This window comes from Dermacentor albipictus, chromosome 3 (genome assembly GCF_038994185.2).
Source record: "Dermacentor albipictus isolate Rhodes 1998 colony chromosome 3, USDA_Dalb.pri_finalv2, whole genome shotgun sequence".
NCBI classification, from domain to species: Eukaryota; Metazoa; Arthropoda; class Arachnida; order Ixodida; family Ixodidae; genus Dermacentor; species Dermacentor albipictus.
Genome location: NC_091823.1, coordinates 42317872 through 42334591, shown reverse-complemented (window position 1 = coordinate 42334591; position 16720 = coordinate 42317872). Strand labels below are relative to the sequence as shown.

General features: G+C 46.1%; 1 protein-coding gene across 3 annotated transcripts in view; it reads right to left on the bottom strand.

The window, feature by feature from the left end:
- LOC135902609 (cytochrome P450 2A7-like) overlaps window positions 1-11136 on the bottom strand; it is a 39065-nt gene extending 27929 nt beyond the window's left edge. Inside the window, exons 1-3 of one of the 3 annotated variants that reach the window (XM_065432802.2) lie at window positions 10991-11136; window positions 2597-2839; window positions 356-480 (exon numbers count right to left, since the gene is read on the bottom strand). In XM_065432802.2, the coding sequence (XP_065288874.1) occupies window positions 356-480; window positions 2597-2814 (343 nt within the window). In that variant the 5' untranslated portion in view covers window positions 2815-2839; window positions 10991-11136. Of the gene's footprint in view, window positions 1-355; window positions 481-2596; window positions 2840-3075; window positions 3131-8101; window positions 8231-10990 lie in introns of those variants that run through there. The other 2 variants (XM_065432803.2, XM_070536588.1) reach the window with 2 other exon arrangements.
- Window positions 11137-16720: the final 5584 nt, after the last annotated feature.

Sequence of the window (16720 nt, the reverse complement as noted above, 5' to 3'; positions counted from 1 at the left end):
AGTATATGCGACTAACCTTGTTACTGGCGAAAGAACCCGCGCTGCCAATTGCTGACAATTTTTCACGCCTCCATATCGCTTGTTGTTAAAGGCATGTCTTACGAATCACGTGTTTACTATGAGAAAATGTAGCGCAAATCCTTCAATGAAATGCCCCAGTAAATTGGAGCTGATTAAAGAGTCATGAGAGTTAAGGGGGTGAAAGGGTGCGTGATGTATGGACCGAACGGAGTGCATTCGCAGCAAGTCGATAGCTGCATGAAATGGTTATAAACTGACAATGGGCTAAATGCAAGAGGGCAAGAAAGCTTCGATTTGAAGTGAGGATAATAAGGCAAGGTGGCGCCACTCTTACCTCCATATATTTCTCCCCTGAAAAGCCAGTTCTGTGGACGGTACAGGACCTCTTTTTTCGTGAGAAACTTTTTTATTGAGGGGAAGTCGTTCAGTATGACCATGTCTGCCGAACCGGTGCTTATTCTGCAAGAAGGCAAAGACGGTGCTCTTGACAGCGATACAAATTTATATCACCAGATTTGCGAATTATCATCGAAGGAGGAACCCGTTACATTCATTGCCCGAAGATTCATGATGCTAGGCGTGTATAGACGCGACTTTGTGTGTTTTTAGCCTGGCAACTTCAGCAGAAGGTTCTACGCTTAGCACTCACATGATTTCGCTCAAACCTCGCAGCATGTTTTCTTCTTGCGCAAGTTCATCAAGTTCGTTGTTTGTTCTTGGGCACTGAAGCGGTGCCCAAGAGCAAACATGTCAGTGACACCATTTGTTAAAGAGACAAACACATGCTAACGCAAGCTCTTTTCAGTAGCAATTTTATGCACAGAGCCTTAGGTTTTCCTTCTTTAAGAGCCGCTACTTCTTAACGACATCTAGGCTACGTTTTACTTCAGTGATTGTATTCTGTCACCTACGATTCTGTAATGAGTAGAAGATTATGCAGCAAATGGAAATGAAAGTACACGAAAAGTTAACTTGCTGGCGATGGGAGCTGAACCAACAACCTTCATATTACGCGTGCATTGTTGTACCAATTCTGCCGCGGCAACGGCTATCAATTCGTCAACTGATAAGGGTAGTTTGTGCACGCATCCACGAAAACCTGTCCGCAGGAACAAAGCGGCGTCCAGAAACTGAACAAAAATGTTGCGGCTCTGTCTACGCTACGGATGCATTTGTCACTATAGCGATGTACATCATGCTTTTTAGAGCTATATTTGAGAACGTCGAGGGCAATGTCTGCAGCGTCTGACGTGGAGTGACCCAGCAGTGATCAGACGGTTAAAAACAACCCCCCCTCCAAAAAAAAAAGATATACATTGTACAGCCTCCTAGATTTTTAATCTTATCACATGATCGCCGACAGCACGGCATTTCAGTACCTCCTAACGTCGAGAAGCAACAAGCTCGGCAGCATTGCGTACAAGCTTCGTTTGTGAAGCTCTTCTCTTCAGGAGCCCATACGCCCTTTCATATCTGTGAGGTCTCATGAATCACGGACAGGCAGTTCACATCAGGTCTGATAAATCACCGGCATTTTTTTTTCATCTTAGCTCTATGGCGAATGCGCGTATAGAGACTACGAAAGTGGAAAGCGCATCACAGACGACACATCCTAGTGATGCATGTATTCTGCATTACAGAGTTTTTTTTGTAAACAGGAGTGGGCAGATAACTCTGGCGGGGCGTGTATCCTCCGAAAGGAACAGCGTATAGCAGACGATGCTCGAGCTGTAGTAAGCTTTACGCGTGTGCCCGCGAAATCGTCGATCCCGCCACTCCTCTTAGCTAGGAGGAGGAGGCTGACATGACGTGCGGCCGACGCTTACTCGATGTTATTCAATATGTAGTAGTTTGACCTGAAAAGCAAAGCATCCATTGCGATAGCAAATTATGAGAGATCTATATGAAGTGAAGATAGTAGCATTATATCACCTTATAAGCTCGTAAACACTCGCTTACTAACTAAGTTAACAAGCATGATGTCACGAGCACAGGATAACACTAGCACATCTCACTCAATGGCCGCAGACCCTCACTGTCAAAACGCAGGCATGAGGAAGAGCGAGAGCAGCAGCCACAAAATTTGCCGTCATGCTGCCTCTTCCTTCAACGTGAACCAAGCGAAGCCATCATCCTTCTGTGCTCCTAGACTCGGTACCTACTGCCGGTTGCTTTGAAGATTGGGCCCGCGCGACGGTGCTGAGCCGCCGCCAGAGTAGAACGTCTTTCACTTTTCCCCTTGATGTTTTGCGCAAGATTGAAGCACACGCGCTTCCTCCCCGCCCTCCTTTCTTTCGTGCGCGAGGTCAAGCCACCATCCTTCTCGGCTTGCTCTCCCACGCGTTGACTCGCACCCACCGCATGCGGTGCGCGGTGGTGATATTATCGATCTTAGACTTTATACGCAGCATCACGGCTACGGTGAAGGCGACGCGGACAACGACGGCGGAAGTGCGCCCGAAGGGGGGCATATATATTTACTGTCCCAATAAAATCTGTGAGGCTGCACATGCGATACCATAAAGGAGGGCTATCGGCGCAAGGTAGCCTTTTGAAGGAAGTGACGCGAGCACACCTGTAAACGGGTCCGTACTGCTTGGCCCACTTCATCGCCTGGTTGCAGTGGAAGTCCTTGCGTGTGAACTGCACGTGGCCCACGAGTGGTCGACCGGGCGGACCTCGTGGCAGACGTGTGCCAGGCGGCATGCTCCTGCCACGTAGCCAACTCCGCATGATCAGGTAAAGCAGAGACGCCGCCAGCAGGCTGCCCGTCAGCGTTAGCCAGTCCACCATTGTCGTGCGTTCACGAGTTTTGGCTCTGCAATGTAAACGTAAGACTTGATATAACCGTATCTGTCACAAAGACAGAAATAGAGAGGGAGAAAGAAATAATAAAATAAGGGCAGGGTGTTCAACCAGACACACGTTCGTTTGGCAGCCGTGCACTCGGTAAAGGGGGAGAGTTTACACACGACAATCTTGACTCGATTGGACACTAAGCCGGGTGGCGGCGATGTGCTTGTTAAGAGTTGTCTAGTTCAAAGAGAGAGGTACCGTAACGAAAACTGGAGAGGTTTGCCTGGCGTCACGCAGAGCATGTCACAGCAGGTGGTTGCGACGATAAATGAAATGATATACACAGGGCGTGTGACATTTAACAGTGCATGTAGATGTATAGAGGCCTTGGACGCATCGCTGTTTCTAGACATAATATATAGCTCCGGAAGTGAGCCCAGTTCGTTTGTTTTTCGTTCATTTTGTTGATCCCATTTTACCAGTGCATGATAGCAAAAAGAATGTGTACGTAGTAGACCTCACTTTTTTTTCTTTCTTTGCGGTGTTAACCCTTTCAGCGAAGTCGGTCGGCTCATTCATAGATTACTCAATAAATAAGTAAATAAATAAGTTAAAACATCTTGGTAGAATCCATCTCACGATGACTGTTGACATTAATGTGGTTAGCTTTTGAGCGCATATATATAAATAACATGAAAGGGAAAGCGAGGAGCCGGCAGGCAACTGCCACCGGAAGGGGCACAACGCCTGCCTACTCTTCAGAAGGGTGGTGACAGCAACACAGAAATCTAAGATAGGAAGGAGAAGAGGAAAGAGGAAAGGAAGAGCGACAGGAAAAATCGAAAGAATAAAATAGAACACAGTACAGATCACAAACAGTAGGGCCCGTCACTGAAAGTCACGCTACTACGGAATGTTGAATAGAATAGTTTCGGCGCTACAAATGTGAAGCTTAGTTAGTTAACTTTAGAAAAGTAGAAGCAATGCAGAAGCAATGTAGAAGCACTCAGTATTACTGTAGGCACCTTTATTTAGATTTGATACCTTTTGAAGCAACAAAGAAGACTTCCCTAAATGTGGCCTCTCAAACGCAGCAAGTTCTGTCCCGTTGTCATTGCAGAATTAGTTTTCAGCATATCTGACTTTGAATGAACCACGGCGTGATTGCTTAGTCTTTTTTAGGCGCAAAACTAATTTTCGTTTTATTGTGAACGGCCGTTCACCCCGCGACGCCCCTCGGCCACGGTTCCCACGATTATGGCGGACTGGCCGACGGCCTCGTCAAGATGGTTTTCGACACGGATGAATTAGGACCAATGCGAGAATACCTCGTTCATGAGAGGTTTCAGCAATTAGCAGTGATACAGCTGTCACCTGTCAGCAGCACAAACTCGCGTGTCCAAGCCAGAGACGCGCTCAGGACAATGATTCGGCCATCACCTCTCAGAGTACGATCGTCGTCAGCGAAAAGGACAACCTACCTCCGGATTGGTCGCACCTGATGTCAGTGACCTCCTGACACCGGATTTGTGAGACCTCATGTCATCGGCCCTCTCTCACCGGACTGGGGGAAGTGACTGAACAATGCTCGCGCAAGGCACAAAAGGAGTACGGCCGGTGGGAGTGATCAGCGACTACCACTTCATCAACTTTTCTGTATTACTTTGCATTTTCTTGTACATATGTAAATATATACGTGTTTGTCCAACGTCCTGAATATCGAGCCCAGCCTCACGTTCACTCACTCCTCCACGAGGAGAGAGCGTCTTCGAACCCCGAGTTGCAACAGCTTTCAGCTAGAAGAGCGTGTGTCCTCATTATTATCAGTAAATTGCTGCCACGCGACACGGCTAACGTGCCAAGTGTCTCAAACCATTGGCTTGAACAATGAAGCTTTAATATTTTTTCCTGCCAAGGGCCGGCCAGGCTCGTCGTTGAAGTATGTAACGCTCATACACCGATTACAATAAAACAAACAAACAAAATATTTTTTTGGTCAATGAGCCACCATTATAGCTCCGTGGCTGTATACTGAGTTATGTTGCTGAGAACGAGGTCGCGTGTTCGATCCTATCCGCGGCGACCACTTTCCGATGGTGGCGGATGGCCATTGCGTGCACGCTAAAACAAACAAACAAACAAACAAACAAACAAACAAACAAACAAACAAACAAACAAACAAACAAACAAACAAACAAACAAACGAACGAACGAACGAACGAACGAACGAACGAACGAACGAACGAACGAACGAACGAACGAACGAACGAACGAACGAACGAACGAACGAACGAACGGACGAACGAACGGACGAACGAACGAACGAACGAATGGACGAACGAACGAACGAACGGACGGACGAACGAACGAACGAACGAACGAACGAACGAACGAACGAACGAACGAACGAACGAACGAACGAACGAACGAACGAACGAACGAACGAACGAACGAACGAACGAACGAACGAACGAACGAACGAACGAACTAACGAACGAACGAACGAACGATAAAGCAAACCTGAGTGGTTAAGATAAACTGGAGTCTCCCACTACGGCGTGCCAAATCCTAATTTCATGGTTTGAGCGTGTAAAACCCCTGAATTTACTGTTTTTATTTTGGTTTATGCTTCTGTTTGTGACCAGTATTGATCGGTGTTTACACACAGTCGACTCGCTTTCTGCAAGGTGCTCTCAAGATGTCGTCTGAGGTTACCCCCCCCCACTTTTATATATATATATATATATATATAGAAAGAGAGAGAGAGAGAACAAGGAAAAGAAAGGCAGGGAGGTCACCCAGACGAGCGTCCGGTTTGCTATGCTACACTAGGTGAAGGAGAGGGTGAGAAGAAAGAGGAAAGGGGAATAGAACATATATTTTGTACGATAAGAGTGGTGTGGTCGAATAAGACATTCTTAGGTCCCTATGGAGGGGCTCTTAACGAAGTCGTAAAAGAAAGCAAAAAGAAACAGGCGGAGTGTGTTTGACGAAGGGCAGTGGAACAATTGCAACGACATTGGAGATATATCGAGAGATAGCAACACAGTATGTTGATATAGGCAGTGAGCTCAAGCAAACGTACGTAGTTCTGATTGCCTACTCTGCTAGGTGAAATGGAGTAAGGACATAGAACGACAACAGAGGAACAGAGTGAGCGCACAATAAACATGATTGCAGAGCTTGTGGTGGGTGTAATAAAGACAAGCTACTGTAGTTTCGTAATCTGAGTTTGGTTGCCAACAAAGTAAAACAGCGGACGACCGCGTAACTAACACACAAACGACAGGGCACACAAACACTATATACTGTGCGCTAAAGGCTATGGGTATAGGATGAAGGTAAGAGAATGGCATGCGGGTCACTTAGGTTGGTAGGTTCGATGAAGAACCGCATGGATCACGCAGCGAGGAATACCATCTATATTGGTTGCAATTAGGCCTTAAGGCTTCGGGAATGGGTCTTGATGGGTCCGTGCAAGAAACAGGGAAATGCTCTTGTCACGCAGGCTTTTCTCCCTGGCGACATCTACTCATATCCAAGATTATACGTTACGGGCACCGCATACAGGCTTTCCTTTTACGAGCGACGTGCACCTCTCGTACCTCTAGATATTGCGCAGGCCTAACACCGGCAGGGCCGCGGCATAAGGAGAGTCTCTTGCACAAGTCACCTCAATACAGGGTGCGTTCCAGGTAATATGGCGTGGCCTGAAGAGTCATTCATGAGGGACTTGCTAAAACCGCGTGTCTAAGCACCGTAGTGACCACGCAGGTGCCGTGCATTTCTCCAGAACTCGGCGACCGCGTCATTTGAGTAGGTTAAATAACTGTAGTTTCCGAAAGGTGCGAGTCACAATGCATTTCGGTATTTTGACTTGCACACCTAAGACATATAAATGGTTGTCCATCTGGGACTGTATATATTGTGAAGATAACTTTTCTTTGTTTTTTACTAATTTCTCGGACATTTGTCATAGGCTACCAAAATTCTGTGTTCGCATTGACAAAAATCTCTTATGCTAGAAATGTTTAGAATAGAAGATTCGAACCAATCCTGATGCTGGACATATTATTATCGAAGGCGACCACCCAGTGAGAAAGGTCGCTGAAGAACAAGAAGCCTTGTGAATTTGGCCCATGAGACTGAATTCACAAAGCTTTTCGTTCATATGTGCACCTTAGCATTGGCCAGTCGCATTTCCTTATTGTATGTTCGGCATAAGGATTGGCTGGCATTCGCTCTTACCAAGAATTATAGCGTAATTTCTTTTTCGTGAATATGAGCACAAGTTTCATCGCTTAACAATGCCTTTTGGGCAAACTGCGTGTTAAAAAATGTCATGGAGCATTTAATAGAGGCGATTTCCAGCGTGAGCCCACTGTAGTGTAACACTGCCGTTATGGTAAAAACCTTGAACATACGTCCGTAACAGGGACTTCAACAGATTTTGCACCTCAAGAGCTGTCCAGCAATGTAAGTGGCGAAAACGCTAACTCCGCTTCAGAAGCTCACGATGACTATGTTCCTGGTCGTGGAGGAGTAGGAAGTGGCAGTGCTCTTTAAATGCCATTACCACTTCAAGCACACTTCGGGAAATTTGTTTATATGTCTCTAAACTTATCCTACCAACTTGGGTCGCTGCGTATGTCCCGCTGAATATGTGCAGCTCTTCAGCGAGAGAGAAAAAAAAGATAACTTTCAAATTTATTCGGTGCTGGGAGGAATCGAAACCGCGTTTTATATATATTCAGAAATTTCTGTATAAATAATTTATCATAGACGCGCCATGCGTGGACTTTGTGGCGGCGTCACAAGATGGCGTAGCGTGTCCAAAGAGAGGCATGAGAGGGGAATCCGGCTGCATTAAAAAAAAAACAAGACGCGCAAGTTTTTTTCTTCTTTTTGCAACTGATGGTACATGCCGCTTCATCTTTGAGCCCTTAAGGATTGTTTACGCGAGAACGACCTATCGCAAGCTTGTCTTTCGGGATAGAAAAGTAGCATCATTTTGTAAAATTCGGTCGCCAAGCGGCTTTGCCCCAGAATCAAAACAGATGATTGCTCGTTAGGCGGCTATCGGTTTCAAGTCGGCAGGTCTTCTTATGAGCAATCAGGGAATACAACAGAAACACGTGTACATTGACACTGCACACATTCGGTAAACGTTCAGCGCCTACATAACGTCGACGTTTACGCCATCATGAATGCTCACGCACTTATGACGCCACGGTCGAAAGAATGAATCGTAAAAAGCAACACCGCAAGAGATGGCTTTGCTTACCTGGAAGACACAATGCAGCATTGTCCTGATCACGTCTAATTGACAAACAATGTGGGCCCGTATTGATAAAATGCTCTTACGGCACCGTTGTTCGTGAGTGAGAATTTCCGCCAATCCTGGGGCTCGACATATTATTAGCGAAGGCGGTTAGCTAATGGCAAAGAATACTATCGAATTGAAAGCTTTGTGACTTCGGCTCATGGAGTTTTCGATGATGATTCCCTAAAATGACGTTTGAGGTTTGCATCAAACAGGAGCAACGCGCCGTATTTTAAGGAATGAATGATCTACTTATAGCCGGCGGTGCATTACATTTCTCATGTAATCATGAAGAAGAAGAAGAAGAAGAAGAAGAAGAAGAAGAAGAAGAAGAAGAAGAAGAAGAAGAAGAAGAAGAAGAAGAAGAAGAAGAAGAAGAATAAGAAGAAGATGATTATCATCATCATCAATTCATTATGTTTGCTGCAGGCCAAAAGGCTTCTCCCACCGATCTCCAGTTACCTGTCTTGCACCTGTAAATTTCTTAATTTCATCACTTCACCTAACTTCCTGCCGTCCTTGACTTCGCTTCCATTCCCTTGGTACCCATTCTGTAACTCTAATAAATCACCGGTTACCTGCCCTACGCATTACATGGTCTGCCCAGCTCCATTCTATCTCTTTATGTCAAGCAGAATATCCACTATCCCCGTTTCTTATCTGATCTATACCGCTTTCTTCCTGCCTCTTAGCATTATACTTAACATTTTTCGATCCGTCGCTCTTTGCGCGCTCCTTAACTTGTTCTTGAGCTTTTTGTTAACCTTCAAGTTTCTGCCCCATATGTTTTCACCACTAGAATGCAAGGATTGTACATGTTTCTTTTCAACAACAGCGGTAAGCTTCCAGTAAGCATTTGATAATGCCTTCCGTATTCCCCTCAACACATTTCCTTCTCATGATAAAAGTCCCCTCTGAGTAATTGACCTCGGTAAACGCACTCCTGCCCAGACTTTAGAGGCTCACTGGCGGTTGGGAATTCTTGTTCCATTACCTGGCCATTGAAGATTACCGCTTCTGCCAAATAATCTTCAACCTTACTCTTACGCTTCCTCGGTTAAGGTCCACGATCATTTGTGAATGAATGAATTCTGAGGTTTTACTTGCCCGAACCACAATCTGATTGTGACGCATGCCGTAGGGGCGTACTACGGATTAATTTTGACCACCAGGGCATCTTTAAAGTGGCCCCAATGCATGGGACTCGGGTGCTTCTGCATTTCATCCCCATCGAAATGAGGCTGCCGCGGCCGATATTTGAACCCGCGACCTCGCGCTTACCAGTGCAACACCATAGCCGCTAAGCCACAGCGGCGGGTCTCAAGAATTTGTTGCTGTTCATCCCCCGTTGCTGAACAGGACAGTGTCATTTGCCACTGATCCTCACTCCTAAGCCTTCTAGACTAATAACGTGAATACTTCTAAGCGTGCAGTGAATACCGTTGGGGAGATTTTGTCTCCTTGAGCTGATCTCTTTCTTGATAGGTAATTTCCATTTTTCTTGTGGAGAAGCTACATATGCCTCCTACACTCCTTGGTTACGCAAAGCCTCTATGAATGACATTATCTCTGCTGAATCAAACGTCTTTTCACAATCTATGCAAGCCATATAGAGAGGTTCATTGTACCCTGCAGATTTCTCAATGACTTAATTGATGAGATGGGGGTCATCTATAGTAGAACATCTTTTCCTAAAGTCAGCCGGTGGTAGTCAAGTGCGGCCCTGATTCCATTGAAAGTTATCCTTGTTAATATACTATACAATGCTGCAAGTAGGCTAATGGCTCTATAATTCTTCAGTTTTGTGAGGTCTCCTTTCTTGTAGATTAGTATAATGTTGGCATTCTTCCAGCTCTATGGAACACTTGAAGCCGTGAGGCACTGCGTACAAAGGGCCGCAAGGTTTTCAAATGTAACATCTCTTCCATTTTTGATTCAATCGAATGCTATTCCATCTTCTCCTGCCACTTTTCCCGGGACATGTCTTGCGCGGCCCTTCTAACTTCATCGCTAGTAATAGAAGAAGTCTGTGAACCCTGATCATCACTACTTCTAATGAAATTTGCGTGGCTGCTCTAGGTTTTGTACAGTACAGCATGCTTATTGCTACCCTGCTTATCTCTTGCTGCAGACATCTTGTCTGGTCCTATGCCAAGTTTTCTTCTGAATAATTTTATCCTGTGGCTAGTTTTTACTGCTTCTTCAATCTTTCCCGCGTTACAATTTCGAATGTCGTTTACTTTCTTCTTGTTGCCAGCTTTGACAGTTCAGTGGATTCTTCCTGGTCTCTTGAATTCGATACTTTCATGCTTTGTCGTTTCTTTATTAGGTCCTTTGTTAATTCTTATATATTCTTCGAATATTATATTTTCTGGCTTCAAGGGAAAGGTGGTTCACTCATGACATCTTAATTTAAAAAAGAAATATAGAAGTCAACTCAAAAGAAAACTTTAACTGCCGTACGACAACAGTGACACGACAACAATGACGGCATTGTACGTATATACGCAGCTTATACGCTTTTTCAAGTTAAGGCCCCTGTGTATCACAAAAAATTCACATTTTCACTCATAATCCTCACTGCGCGTAATATCGATTACGCGTAGTGTGCCTTTATCCTTCACGTTCTTATAGACTTTCCGCGCTGTCTTCGATAATTATTATTTACATTTGCAGTTCTCCAAGCAGCAAGAAAGGTTCTAACAAGATAAGTTAAGGCATACTGTGCATCATCTTCTAGCATTACGGAAAAATTGGGCGGAGCGAATATCTAGGGCGAACGGAGCAGCTTTGTGCGCGAATGCTACGCACTGTCTGCACGAGTTTCGGGATAGCCGAAATTGCACTCACCAATTATGTAATAACTGTCCAGCCTGCCGGTCCGCTAGGCGAAGCAGGCACGCGACGTAGGTGAATTAGCAGCGTGCCAGGTGTTGGAGAGGCGAACGGTGCGAGCCCGGTCCGAGTTCCGCTACTTGACTCGGCGCCTGCAAAGAGGCCAGACTGTGTGGAAGCGGCGGTGCGGGGGATCAGGCAGGGAAGGAGGGAGGGGAGGGGGGGGGCGAAGAGGGTGTACGAATTTGGACGTGAGCTCGCTGCCACCTCGTGTTCAGGAAAAAAGCACTTGTCAGCAGTTTTATCTCGGAGGGCAGCACCGTATCCGTCGTCGCCCGAGAGCAAACAGAACTCGACGTGGGCCGCCTGCGGAGGAGACGAGCGGAGCATTTTACTATGTATCGGAATCCGATTGTTCTTTGCAAACTGGGGGCAGTAGCAGGAGCAAACAGTTCGCAGAGAAAATAGCAACGAGCGCTTATTGCGTGGTACTGACCAACGCTGCCATTACTGGCCATCACGACCAGGAAGCGAGAGCTTCGGTACATGCAAGGAGGATGCATTGTCGTGCGCGGAGATAGCGTTATTGGATCGCATGTTGAGCAACTGACGCGCATGGCAATTGTTACCCTGTGACGGTTCTGTGAAATGTAGAGTATGAGATGAAAAGGCCGCTAAGCATCGAAGATGTGAAGCATTGGATATTGAATGAGCTGCAACAATGAGAGATTATGTGGTCCGCGAGGCTTTCGTCATTGCTCTTCAATGCGAGCAGAAGCGGATGCTCTTCGTAGGTTAGGAGGACCAATAAGAGTCCACAAAGAGGGAGTGGGGAGGACAGTTACCACTTCCTGGTTATTTATAAGCGAAGTGACTACTGAAATAAACGCGCTGTCATCACAGTTTCACCGCTTTAAGCCTTGGAGGCTGGAATGCTGAGACCACTATGGCCTGACGATTGTAAGTGCGAGAATGAGAGATGTGGGAGGGGGAGGCAATGAGGTCCTAATGGACTATAACTTAAAGAATCACGTGACTGCATGTTAAATACTTAACAGAGCAACGCGGTATATCTTAAACAATTGCACAACTCCAGTATACTGATGTAGTTTCCCCTACTTGACAGAGCACCCTTTACTGAATATTGAATATACGCACTGGGTATAGGGGACATTTCGGCCACCTAACACGTGGCCTACCTGTACTGTCTTATGACGTGACGTGCAAAGGTATCCCACACTCATATTTGTGGCGCGAGTTTCCCTTTGCACCGGCAGCAAGGAACGGAGATCTATTTTACAAAACATTTTGTGCGTAAGTACTGTTTGCGATTGGTCGGCCGCCTTAGCTGATGATGTGTCCAACGTCGCGATTGGCTGACATACATTTGCGAACAATTTTTGCGTAAGAACGTTTTTGAAATTACAAGCTCAGATATGCATCATTTCACCTTTCCTGGGCGAGAGACGGTGGATACCTCGGGCGAGGATATCTGCCGCCATATTGCAGGAACTTCCCACCGGCTAGGGTTTGAACCTGGGTCCGCCGCGTGGAGGATAAGCATTCCTTGGAGAAGTTAATCTCGAAGACGACAGAGCGTCGCAAAATTTGACTGACAGATTGATTTACGGCATCTCACGTCCCCAGAGCAAGAGACGTGATAAAGCGGAGGCCTGCAGAATAATTTTGACTATAGCCGGGATTCTTTAGTGCGCACTTAACCTAAGTACACGAGCGTTTTTACGCTTTGCCGCCATCGAAATGCATTCGCCACGACCTGTAACCGAAGTTGCAACCCCGTGCTAAGCAGTAAGTACAAATTGCCTGAAAAAAGATGGTGAAGAAAAGAGGACAGGCCACAAGCGCTAACGTTCAAGAAATGCGCCATTTGAAACCGAGGAACGTATATGGGCAGTGCGGTTCACTGCTGTAGGGAGCACTCCAATCTGCTGCTCTCACATTGCTAGTGCCCTAGCTACAAGCGGCTGCGGAAGCAATGTCAGTGCACTACACAGGGGTGTCGGAAGGAGTCAGAGCTACCGATCACAAGTCATCTGCAGCAAGTCTAAGCGATTGTGCTCGTGCCAGAGAGGGCAATCATCTGGTCAAGCTGTGCATACAGCTCTTTTTTTTTCATTTAACAGTAAACCGCTCTGTACATACGCCATAACAAAGGCCGTGCCCTCTCTCTCCTTCCCCACCTCTTCAAGTGCTTTATACGTGTTAATATGCCATACCAACAAGGTCGCACGCCAGCTTTTGTCCCGTACTAAGCAGGACAGCGTCACAGCCACTGAGCCACCGGTTTCTACAGCGGCACTCGTTACTCTCCACCGGAGATTGCGGAGGCCTACGCCTGCTCTTAGGAGAAAGAGCTTAAGCAGTACCTCGACCTTGTTGCGCAATTTCGAGTGCTGCTTTCTGGACATGAAAAGGGAACAAGCGAAGTCATGGTAGTAGAAACTCGAGAAGCTATTGCCGATGAAGATGGGCCGTGCTAAGTGTCTTTTGTTTATTTAGATCCGGACAATGTTTATAGTGGAACTTACCCGCAATGCTCACCTTGAAATGGAAGTGAGAGTAAGAATCAGAACTATTGTTTTTGAGGTCGTTTCTAGAGAGCTAGGCCTAATTAAGTTGATTACTGCAGACGCGAGACTCAGGCGGCCAAATTTTTATGGCAGTATTGGCCGGCTTCCTCTGGGGTACCATTTTTTTGCATCGTCACGTTCGGCAATAATGTCATACTCGCAATCTAATTGCGCCCTCTGTTTGACCGAGACGCTCCCTATTGTCTCTCTGACAGTCTGCAAAGGCCGCCATTACAGAATTTGACAGTATGCGGAATTTGACCTCCAGCCGGCACCGCAACCGCCTTCGCATGTTCGAAACACTGTTTCTCGTGTACGCATTCTTTCCCCTAATGGCCTTGACGTAACCGAAGGGATTACGATATGTGAACACGTCCTTATACGTTCTGACAAATTAGAGACGAGTCTTGCGGAAAATATCTGGCTTCTAACGCTTCTCTAGACACGATGCATGGACAGTTTGCCGCAGAGATATTTTTGCGCTCACTCAAGAGAAGAAACAGAGTGTACATGGGTGTGGGCATACTCATAGAAGCTATCAACCTTAGCCACACGCACGGATAGACACATAAAAAAAGCACTCCGCCTATCTAGAGACGTCCTTGTTGCTCCATGATAAGATACGTGCCGCTGCCATCACGCTTGGACAGCTCCAATGCAGTAAGAAAATATAATAGGGCGTGGAAAGAAACCTACAAACATCACTCGTTTGCGTTAATCTAAGCAACTGCAAAAAAGAAAGAAAGAAACGCCTAGATGATGAGAAGAGCGTGTCAAGAAGGGCCGACAGCGACACAAGTTTCAGAAACATCTAAGCGTTCAAAAAAAGAAAGGAAAGCGCACGGGAGCTAAGACATGCAAGCGTCACTTCACGTCAAAGTACGGTGAAAAATCTGCCCAGCGGCCACCAAGGTTTCCTATTCGATTTAAGACAGTGCGCAAGCGCTAGAGAAAGAAAAAGGTCGTTTATTTAGTTTTCTTTAAATCCAAACGGCCAAGAAGCCAGACAGCGGAACACAGAATGTTTCCTTACTGATGCAGCGAAATTTGAAATTTCCGCACTGATTATTATGATCGTTTTGTTGTATACATATCAACAATGGCGCTTCGGATAACACCAAGCCGCCGTGGTAAAACGTAGGTTCAATGCGTATTAGATAACTAGAATTTCCGAGCTTTTGCACGCGCCGAGCCGTGGCACACAAACTCATGTTCCCCGACTGCGATGGTCACTGTACGCGCACCTTATAGCTCTGCTCACACTATTAGTCGCAGATGCTTGAGGGCACCGCTACGTGCCACAAGTGTCTGGCGAGCGCCGACGGCTGCGTCCCAAGACGGGAAAGACATCAGGCCGATAAAAGCTACAGAGGCCCATTCGAACGAAAGCCCTGAGTGCTTTCCTGGAATGTGGTAGGTGGCTTGACGACAGTAAGAACTACAACTACGACGGAACGACGGCGATGACGGCTCTACAGACACACGACGGCTCGTATCGTCCATCTTGGACCCTCGATGTAATCATAAAGTGGAGACAAAGATAGATAGATAGATAGATAGATAGATAGATAGATAGATAGATAGATAGATAGATAGATAGATAGATAGATAGATAGATAGATAGATAGATAGATAGATAGATAGATAGATAGATAGATAGATAGATTACCAGGTTGGCTGTGTCAAGGGCAACAGAAATAAAGGTCTTCCGTGCTATATATCGCTATTCGTTCGGATAAGCTGGATGGCTTGAAGAGGCGGGGACCACATATTTGTAAGACAAAGTGCAGAGTGATATTAGTTACTTAACCAAAGATATCTAATTAAACTTGTAATTCTTCAGCTTAGAGCGCAAATGTGCCAATTGTAGAAATTAATCGCAGCAATCAAGATACAATAGCCACTCAGCAGAAATCGTGCGCTCAGTTTCGAGAAAGGCGTTCTCGAAACTCTGAGGGAACGCGTTAATGTTTTATTTAACAGTTATCAGCCCACAAAATTTCGCGTCTCTACCAGTCCTTCGTCCTGCCCCCCCCCCCCTTCCCCCCTCCCGCCCCCACACACATATTTACTTGGCTTAACAATTAACACGTCGTTTGTCGTAATACTGACGTTTATAGTTATTATAACTGCAACCGTACGAATTCAGTTAAACGTATTCGTCTGAAAAGTGCCTCCTAAAATCGCCTAATATAAAATGTGAGATTTTTCACAAGCGAGAAGATGCACCTGAGACAAATACGTGTACTCTTCATCATTCCTATTGTGATGGAAGTCCCGTGGTGGCGAAGTACCCTCCATAATTTCTATCCTGGTTGGAGCACCATTGCGATGAAGAACAATCCATAATTACTATGTTGGTTCGGGCACCATAGTGTAGACGTAGCATTTATAATTGCTACGCTTACTGAAGTTTCGTTTATAGTGGTGAAGTAGCGTCGTGCTGGAAGATTGAAAATTGGACTTGTTGGTATGGATATGTGCGGGGGGGGGGGGGCTTTTTAGTGCTCGGTTGTGTTTCGGCGTGGAGAAGCACGCAGAGCGCGAGATTATCTTGAACATTCTCATTATGAAACTCTTCACACATTTCGACAAGATAGTCGTTCGCTCTGGCTCGGTAGATAATGCATCAGCTCGAAAAGGAGATGTATCGACCAGCTGATTACAATGGCTTTCGTGCTTGCGTAAATAGCACGGCACAATGGAGAGTAGCTAATTGTCAGTGTACACGTAGCAGCTTGCCCACGCGATAACGAACGCGAAAATGCCTTGTTATATTGTGGGATAAACTTTTTTAAACAGGGTTGAAGTACCTCAGACAGGCTGGCCAACGTTTCGATAGGTGGACCTATCTTCGTCAAAGGCGGCCTCGTCATCCTCGGCGTGTTAGTTTTAAAGGGTTAGTGCAGTGACGTCACGTGCGGGTGTTGTCGCTGGCGGCTGGTTTTAAAGAGAGAGATTACAAGAGGGAACAGGCGCTGTCGTCCGACGTCTGTGAGCCTCATTCTCAAGACGAAGGGACAAGAGCGTGAGAGTGGGCACGCGGGGAGGAAAGAAAAGAAATAGAAGCAGAAAAAAGGGGAAAAGAAGGAAAAAAAAAGGCAGGGGGTGAAAGAAAAAGAAAGAGAAAAATGAAATCTTTAAGAAATACGGG